We start from the raw sequence: 9,995 nt of genomic DNA, 5'->3' as shown, positions 1-9,995 counted from the left end.
TATAGAATTTTATATATATATATATATATATATATATATATATATATATATATATATATATGAGCCCATAGGAAACCTCTTTATGCAATTCCTGCTTCTAAACATGACTTAAGTTTGTTTTTAGTTAAGCATCAGATACATTATTATTCAAGCCTGTGATACATGTATGAAAACTTCTGACTGCAACTGTATGTTAGGATAAAGAGTTCCACACATCCTATGAGTCAAAGATTAAACCTCTGATGCGTTTTTTTTTTTCATTTCTGACGCTAAAACATATCTGCTGGTGTCTGCTAATCATTTGCTGTAAACACAGAAGATTACTAGAAACAAAGAGAAGAAAAAAAAAAACCCAAAACATCACAAATGTTTTCTTGCAATTTGCTGAAGCAGCCTTTGCCCTTAAAACAATTCTATCAATTTTCCTTTGTTTTGCCATTATTGCTTTCACAATAGTTATTCCAATGCAGCGACACTTACAGGAAACCTAACTGGTCTTAATAAGTGTTTTCATTTGTTGTCAATTATTCTGTGAGGGCTTATTAAGATCAGTGTGAACACGCAAAGCAGATGCAGTCTAATTATTTTAGTAGAGAACAAGAAAGCAAAGCGATCAAACCAAAGAACCACAAAAATGTTTCATGTTACTGGGAATGAATTTTAGTAGCTGAGCTACAAAGATCGGATATTACCACAGATATTTGGTCAGAGCAGAAATATTTTCTTTTACAACTGGTTTCATTTGATTGTGGCATGAAAGGAGTAGTTAGCAGCTGAAGTGAAAATCAGACCTTTTAAGCTTTTATTAAAAACAAACTAATTGCTGATCTTTCTCCATGACGGGAGGGATTTTAAAGAAAAGAAAGAGGATTACTATTTAAAAGTTTAGACTAGCTTTGGGCATTTATTGATAAAATGCTACTCATAAGTAGAATTTTGAATAAAAAGTAAAAAATTCCAGAAACGGGGTGAATCGACAGAATTTTTTTCTTACTATTTTTCTTCTTTTTTTATTTTTTATTGAGGCATTATTAATTTTAGAGAATATGATCGGATGCTCTTACTATTAGATGTTTAGTCATATAAATCATACTTTATTTGTAACTGGTGTCCTGAAGAAGACAAATCTAAATGGTGTAATATTCACGGCTTTTATTTGTGATTGTGGGGCTATGATGGCTGTGGTAAGAAGTCACAGGCATATAAAACGGTGAGAAGGAATAAAGAAGTAATTTTTTCTTTTTTTTGTTATTTGGAATTTTATTGCCATCTAACCAAATATAACATTTTAAGTGCATCTCACCCAGCTCCAATTCAGACTTGGGTGAATTTCAGTACAGAATCTAACTGGGTCTCCTCACAGCTTAAAAAATATATCAGTAACCTAAACTGGTCAAAACAGCTTAACTGTAAATTAGGGTTGTCACGATACTAAACTTTTTAACTCGATACCGATACTAAGGAAAATATTCGATACTCGATACCATTTTCGATACCACAAGGATAAAAACAAAGACTCCAAAATTCAACAGAAATATTTTCATTAATAAATAAAATACAATAAATAAACACAATAAAGGTTGTATGCTGTGCATAATATTATGCAAGCTTGATAAAAAACTTATAAAATTCAAATTAAGTTTTCCTTACTTGGCTATGCTTTGCACACATAACAATGACACTAGCCAAACCAGTTAAGAAACAAAACTAAGTCTTAGCAGCTGCACCTCTTACAAAAAAAAAGTCTGAAACTGAAAAGTGCACAGAATTATTTAATCACACAGTGTTCAGAAAGTGCATTGTCCTCTATTCTGCACTTTAGATGAATGACTGCTTAGGTGCCACTGGTGGTGGCACTGTATCGATACTTTTAAAAACGAGTATTGTATCCGGATACAACGTTTCAGTATCGATACTTTTTTGAGTTTCGATACTTTTGACAACCCTACTGTAAATGATGTTTTGTGATAAAGGTGTTTTAGGAGGTGAATGAGAAATTATTGACCAAAAGAAATTTTTCTGATCCTGATGGATAAGTTAGGCGCACTGCAGGTTCATCAGAGCAGCAATTTCGGATCTTAAACACAAAAAGCTGATTTTGTTTTACAAAATTGGTTAATTAAAAAAGCATTTAAAACATTTTTATGATGATTTTTTTATTCTAATATGGGTACCTGTAAAGATCCCAGAGTGGATTCCTGGTATTATTGGTCTTGAAGCAAAGTGGGCTTTATCTCTGTGATGACGAAGATATCGCTCTCTCAGGCGGTACTTTTGGCCCACGGGTTCCTTTGTTTCCTCGGACTCAGGCCGTTTCCCTCTGTGCTTGAAGTGACCCTCTCCATTCCTAAACAAGAGGTCCAGATCAAACACGGGTTTTCATGAACGAAACCAGAGCTGCGTTTAAGACAATGACTGCTGGATTAGCGGACACACCTTTCACAGGTGCAGCATTCACACATTTCGTTGCCTTCACCAAAAAAGCTGGCGCCATAGTAACACGTGATCTCCTCCCCAGGCGAGATGGGTCGGATCACCTCCACACAGGCAATGTTTTTCTCACCGGGGAGAAACTTGGCAGGTGCAAAAGAGGGGGAAAAGCCGATTAGACAAAGGTTGGTCGGCCCCAAAGGGCCCAACAACGACTGAGGTGTCAAACAAAAAAAACAAACAAGAAAATGAACAAAGTAAAAGGACAGGTTATCAATTTATTACCTTGCAATTTGGTTTGCAGTCTTCAATCCAGCAGGGCAAAAACAATAAAAGAGGGAAAAATTAAACAAATTCCAGTTAATTAGCACACAACATACATGGTAGTTAAGGTTAGCAGGTTAATACTCAGAGATATCTGCAACAAGGAGGAAGAAAACATAAAAAAAAGAACAAAAAACTGAAAAATAAATTTCAAGATAAATAAATAAATAAGAACAGTCATTCTTAACAGGTTTAATGACTAATGATGACAGATGAAATCTAATTTTAATCAGGTTTTAGATTCAGATAAACCTTTAAGCATATGACACAATAGCCCACCCTCCCCTATTTCAGGAACGGTAGTTTGGTTAGAAAGCAGACATCCTGAGTAAAACTATTCGACTCTGTAATATTCAGGATTTCAGGATGATCATCGTATTTAACAAGGGTTGAAAAAAAATATCTATATCTATAATCAAAAGCTGTATCTAGATTAGATACTAAGATGCAGGATATTTATACAAAAGATGTTTGCATAATTTTTCTAGTGTTAATTTTAGATTTCAGGATATTTGTACCTTAAACGAATCACATCAGAAAAACCTTAAAATACTCTCAAATTGTCTTACATCTTTTTTGTTTTTATTTCGCATCCATTTGCACACATATTGAAACATATTTGAATATTTCAAGACAGCATGTTCCATGTTGAAAATGGAAAAGGATTTTTTTTTTATCTAAATATTTTTATGTCTTTATTTAGATGTCATTTTCTGTCCATGGTATCATAAATTTTATCCAGTTTGAGATTTTGTTGTCTTGACAACCCTATATTTATCACAAAGTGAAGCTTTTCCTGTTGCAAATTATGCATCAATTGAGCTTGAGGGTGTATCCTCAATGTTACACCTAATTAAAACATTTTTTTAAATGTGTCTGGATGGGCACATGCAAAATGCATATAGGCGTGACAGGAGCAGTAAGCAAGATAAAATGTAAATATACTGGTAGATCCGGTCAGGTCCACTTATCAGCTATTGTTTTCACTTTACTAACTGGTTTACACAGGATTCATTGGCTTTATTCAACAAATAGATTTGTTTATATGCATGATGATAGACCTTGGTTCCTAACTTTATATAAATATAAAAAACGAACAGACATGCAGGTGAAATTTTATCACCCCATCTCTAAATCCTGCTGTAAAACTGAAGTATAGGGTATGGTTATAGGAAAACATAGAAACATGTTAAACAAAAGGAAGACATATAGAAAGAATTTAAAACTAATTTTAATTTAGTAAAGGAGCAGTGAATTTGACTGACATCTATGCCTTCTATAGGCCTGGAAACAAAAAAAATATGTAAACAGATAATTCTTTAAGTCTTTAAATGTGACAGAGGCTGAATTATTTCCCTTTAGCTTCAGTAATCTGGATTTTTCTTTTTTCCTTGTGAAGGAGAAAAGGGGTGTGTATATAATCTTTTTTAGATTGTGAGCTACTTATTAATCACCCTGATCTAAAGTCCAACTGTTGGGAGGTTTAGGGGATATATTTTAGAGCAATACTTGTGTTCAACCACTGGCCTTTTAAGACTGTGCAGGCTTGTTTTCTTATGCTGCTTCAGCTGTGACACAAATCTTCCTTGTTGGCTACCTGAAGGCTGCAGAGGAGCAGTGACATCATTGGACCAGTAGAGGATTGTCAAGCTAATCAGATGTTGATGAAGCCCACCTGCATCATATAAAAGGCTCCTGAAAGCTTTAATTTTGGGGACAGCTTGTAGGAAGAGGTTTTGTTAAGCTGTTCCTTTGGTGTTTCCAATTGCTTAGGGCAGTTTGAACTCTTTGCTCTCGCTTGTTCAGTATATTTTTTAATCTGCTTTAGGTGGACTTTGTACGCTTGTGTTTGGGAGGTTTGGTGCTCCCTTTGTCTTTTCTTTTGGGTTGAGTTAAACTTAAACCGACTTGTTTGGACATTCTGTAACTTCATTTGCACTTAAACATTCTTGAATTTGTTCCCCCTTTTCTTTTGTTTTAATTGGGTTAAGTTGTATCGTGTTTTGGTTCTGTGAAACCATCTTTTGTAATAAATAATTTGACATTCCACTTTTTTTCTATGGACACATTTTTATGTTACCTCCCCAAAACCCGTAGACCTTGGTGGTGTAACAATTTGTTATTTTAATACCTGACTATATCATTAACAACTATCATCACAATAATCACCTCTAAGAATCCTAACAAATTTCTGTCTATCGCCCCTCACTGTTGGAAAACTAAAGCACCCCCACCAGTCTTATTTAAAAGCTGTGAGGATCTGCTGCAGCACAGAACCTGCTTAATTAACCTGCTGATAGCGGCTTCTTATATATAAGATGCTCTTTAAAATGCAACAACAATAAGGGCAGCGTCCTTTAGCATTACTGTATTTCTTCTAATAAAATAGGAATAAATAAACACTTTAGGCAACATCTTTATAGGTGCAATATTGATTTCTATTTAATCTGGCAGTAGTAGTGGTATTGTTTTCTTTGAGTTGATTAACTGACCATGAGAAGGACATTTTCTTCTAATCCAACTTGAGAAAAATATCACTACATGAAATTTGAAGTTTCTCCAGTGATCAAAGCCAGAATAACAGACGTAGGAAACCCAATCCTCTCACGGGATCAGACACACGCTGAGCTCACCGTGGTTGATGAAAGCCGCAGGCCCGAGCCACAGCTGAGCACAGCGCTTGCGTGTTGAGTACATCACGCTAAAGTCGTTGACCCCCGCCCGCAGCACGGCGCTGTCGGCGGGGCTCAGCTCCGCTATGCAGCCCAGTAAGACCTCCACGCGTTCTCCAACAAACCTGCAACACAAACAGTTGCTCAAAGCTGTGGTGTAATATTTCCAGGCAGGAGATAGCGCTGTCACTGACTGCTAGAAGGAGGGGTAATTACCAGTGCCTGGTGGCTGTTATCTTTGCTCCGTTGGTCTCTGATGAGTATCTGTCACATGGCTCTATCTTAATCCCACTATCCAGCAGGAAGGCACTGAGGTAGCGATAGACCTGAGGCCACATGTAGACACAGATGAGGCAAATTAATGCTAGCATTAGTAAACAAGCATGAGTAACTTGGTATACATCAATCGGCTTGCACACATGTGCTGAGTTTAAGTACTGGTGCAAAGCCGGTTCATCGGGGCCTGGCAGTTTATCATCTTTAATCAGGAGCGATAAATTCCAGTTATTCAGACTGTCTTCCTGTGATTTATAGCACATATGCATCCCTGAACCAGAGCTTCTCAATAGATGAATTACCTCTCATTCTTTTATCCAAACTCTGCTGATAACCTAAATATTTGAATTGGATGTATTTGAGGAAGATGCACATCTAAAATTTGGAAGGGTTAGAAAATACAGATGCATTCTGTGACAACCAAGATTCAAAGTCCTAGAAATAAAAAAACCTGTTTTTGGCGCTGACGGAGTGAAAAAAAGACCAACAGGCACAAGCAAGATAAACTGAAGGTGCACCAATTTATACTTTGAAAACATGAAACCTTTTCATATCTGGGAGGCTCGAGACGTAAATCTTTCAGTGTCGGTTTAGAAAATGATTTGATGGTTGCTTTTAAAACTCCTAACACCTTGGAACTAAGTGTTGCACACATTTACCTTCATCTTTTCCAGTTTTTAACTCAAAATATTTACCTACAATTAGTTTAAGTGACTTTAGTTCTAAAAAAGCACAACAACAAAGACGTCTTCAGATTCTTAAGTTATAAGCGACTTTTTTATTCCTTTTAACATCTTTTAACACATGTGTTGTCGCAAAACTCTGTAATATCTGAGCAATCAACACCAAACTAAATACTTATTCTTTAATGCCTTTAATTTGTCTGCCAGATTTGTTATTGTTTTAGCTTCTTTTCCCTTTATTGGCTCCAGTTTCAACCCCTACTATTAGCTTAACGCCTTGAACGATCTGAAACGGTGCAGTATTTAAAGACTGTATTATCTCTAAACTTTTTTCTTTTTTTTTACCGACTAAAACCCCCCAAAAAATAAGTGTATTGGTGGGGCATAAAAATAGAAATATCTAATTTAAATTGACATAAACACAACAGTGATTCTTTGTTGTGGTTTTTACAATAATAATAATTTTTACAGGGTTTCAAAGTTTTTTTTCATGAAACCTACATGTTGTCTCAGCAGCTCCTGCCGGTGGCTCCCCAGGGCGTTGAAGTAGTCCCCTGCAAGCTCGCCGACAGTCAGCGCCTCGAATGTGGCGTTGAAGTCGTGCGTTCTCTGAAAACGCAACAGGGTCTCCTTGAGAATACCCCACCGTCTGATCTCCGGTGCCGGACTAGAACAGAAATCATGGGTATTTAATAACAATACATGAGCGACGATAAAGAGATGGAATCAAATTAGATCTCAAGTCTGATATAAATCATTAGGGGAGTGTTTGTAAATGGATGCTGAAACGATAAAAGAAGGATAACAAGAGTAAGAAAAGCTGCCATAACATACAAAGACACAATGTTCAACATTACAGGATTTTTATTTCTTTTTTAAATTAACCAAAAAATCTGTTAACTGACGTTTTCAATTATCTGTATTACAGAAATAAGATGATTTTAGGCTGAAGCAAATGAGATAAAATTATTAATGTTTTTAATGATAACATACAAGGTTACAACAACAACATTAAAACTGCTAAAGTGATTTATTTTCCACACACAGACCAAAAGCATGAGGTGGTAAAGAAACAGTGTTATTTCAGCTACCAAAGAGCATCGAGTCTCAGGACCTTTTACCCGATCAAGGACACCATTTTAAGACGTTTATTTTTTTATTTTGTCATCCAAAAAAACAGCAACACACAACAAGTCTTTTGCTTCTATAAGCAGCAACTACCTCGATCTGATAGATCTGGGCCTCAGACTGGTCTGATTTGTCTGCAGTACCAGCTGGTCCTATTTGTTCACTGTTTGACTACATGAAAATTATCACATTTATCACTACTACAAATACAACCAATAATTTTCTCACGTTCGTAAAATAAAATATGTGTAGGATTTATGTATAGGAAATCTGAATAATTGAGCAGACTCGACTCATGCAACACCTACACTTCATAGCATTTTTAACAACAAACTGACAAAACTGAAAACTATGATAAATGTGCAGACAAATAATCAATATATTTGACAGGTTAGCAAATGTTTTCCTAACCTGAGCAAAACCAAACATCCATCAAAACCGGGAAACAATGCTGCCACCACCTTCAACTCATATTGTTCTCCAGAGGTGATGTTAAACAATAACACAAATCTATTTTTATTAGTAATGAGTGTAAGTTTTGGTATAATAAAGATTTGGGCACTCAGTGAAATACTTTAAGAATCAAAATTTCACTTGAAAAAATGTCTAGAAATAAGTAAAAAAAAATCTTAAATTGAGTGGATTTACCCTTATTTTTAGTTGGTAAATTAGATAGTTTACCAATGGAGTGAGTATTTTTGCTCTTAAAATAGGATAATTGGATAACATGCACTTAAAATAAGACTATTGAGGTTGTGTTTTCTTATTTTAAATGTAAATTGTCTTCTTCCAATAGCAAGATGTCTCTCTTTTGCCTCCTCAATCCAAGAACAAATGCACTTATTTTAAGAAAAAAAAAAAATGACTCATTTCAATTTCTTCCAGTGTTCAAGCCAATAGTGTTATTGGAATCTAGGACAAGACGTTATTACATTTGTAACACAAAAAAAATCTGGATATTTTGATGGCAGAAATTAATATCAATGTAAAAAAAAGAAATGCCAACTTGCCCGAATATATTAAGAGAAATAACAAAAGTGCTTCTATAAGAAACTCATGAAAAACACTCAGAGTGAAAGAAACACATTTTTTTGGTACAGCATAATCTTAGAGGCATCAAACCTAGATATAATTGTTACATAGGCTTATTAGCTTTTTACCTTTTTTTCTTGACTTTTTAACTTTTTTTAAACTTAATTTACAGTAGGTAATATATAATTCAAGGGCTCATCTAATTGGTCAAATGCCAAAATAAGATGTACAGCCATGTAGCAGAATCTTTGCTGAGAGGCTGGATATAGATCTTGTGCTTCTAGATTTCACTGAGGGACAGGGGGAACGCCATTTGTAAGGGATCTGCAAGTGATCACAAACGCTAACTTGCCATATAAAGGGTTAAGCCAATAACATTTAGAGGTTTTTAGATCAGATTTCCCCACAGATTTCATAATTTCAGCACCTGCACTCCTTCATTTAGCATCATTTGACATCTTTATGTAAACCTGCACTCTTGCTTTTAAAAGCTGCTCCCAACACACGAAAACGAAAGTGTTTGTTACGGCTTTAGATTACCTGATGTTCATTTTATGGGTGCTGAAGCCCAGAAGCGGGTCCAGCACCAAACTGGTGGCCAGGTCATCGGTCTCACACAACTCCTTCACACTCATTCTAGTGCAGCAGTCCATTGCCTCCCACCATCAGCATGCTGCAAAAATAGCAGAGGTCAAGGAAAAGAAACAACAAAACAAAACAAAAACAAAAAAGCGATTAGTTTTCTGGTTCATTTCTGCACATCCAGCTTGCAGAGAACATCATATTCCCAGTGCGCCAGTTATACTGGTTTATATGCTGAGGACAGTCGCACACAATCTCAACAAGCGGTCTGTTGTTTACCTTCATTTGCGTGTTTCAGCCTTGGCATAGCGGCATAATAACAGGGTGATTAATGTCCAGTTAGTTTCTGTGTGCTATTTACTCGCTGTGGTCTGATAAGAGGAGGGAGGAGGCTTTGCATTTAGCGGCCTGTAGCTAACGGGACGTTACTGCATCATATAGCTAATAAATTATACAAATTCTGGTTGGATATTTAAAGCAGCATGCTGATTTAATATTGCTAAATCACATACGCACCTGGGAGCCTTTTGTTGTCGACGAAAGTACCGCCAGGTAGACAAGTTATCGCCTGGAAGCGAGAGTTAGCCTAGCAACCGAAAGTAGCTAGCTTTCCGCCGATCAGCTGCAAACGAAAATGGAGTCTGCTCGAGACTCCGAGTGCTAGCTGGTTGACTAGCGTTAGCAAAATATGTCCCGATGAAAACACAAGAAAGTAGAGGTGCACAACATTCCAGTAAAACTAGATTTGTTTTGAAAATGTATTGCAAATTAGCTTTTAAAAATCTCGTAGAAAAAAAAAAAAAAGTTGATGAGAAACCTCCAGCACAACCAAACTAGTAGTGGCCACGCCCACCGACTTTCCTATTTG

At 36.0% G+C, this 9,995-nt stretch overlaps 1 protein-coding gene across 1 annotated transcript in view; it reads right to left on the bottom strand.

The window, feature by feature from the left end:
• LOC107096940 overlaps positions 1–9,995 on the bottom strand; it is an 18,087-nt gene extending 8,092 nt beyond the window's left edge. Inside the window, exons 1-8 of the mRNA XM_015393857.1 lie at positions 9,644–9,995; positions 9,086–9,218; positions 6,887–7,052; positions 5,643–5,752; positions 5,388–5,551; positions 2,716–2,735; positions 2,437–2,573; positions 2,175–2,347 (exon numbers count right to left, since the gene is read on the bottom strand). Of these exons, the coding sequence (XP_015249343.1) occupies positions 2,175–2,347; positions 2,437–2,573; positions 2,716–2,735; positions 5,388–5,551; positions 5,643–5,752; positions 6,887–7,052; positions 9,086–9,198 (883 nt within the window). The 5' untranslated portion in view covers positions 9,199–9,218; positions 9,644–9,995. The remainder of the gene's footprint in view (positions 1–2,174; positions 2,348–2,436; positions 2,574–2,715; positions 2,736–5,387; positions 5,552–5,642; positions 5,753–6,886; positions 7,053–9,085; positions 9,219–9,643) is intronic.

This window comes from Cyprinodon variegatus, unplaced genomic scaffold (assembly GCF_000732505.1).
Source record: "Cyprinodon variegatus isolate N-32 unplaced genomic scaffold, C_variegatus-1.0 Scaffold24, whole genome shotgun sequence".
Taxonomy (NCBI): domain Eukaryota; kingdom Metazoa; phylum Chordata; class Actinopteri; order Cyprinodontiformes; family Cyprinodontidae; genus Cyprinodon; species Cyprinodon variegatus.
Note: the sequence above shows the minus strand (reverse complement) of the source record. Positions and strands in the feature narration are given on the sequence as shown.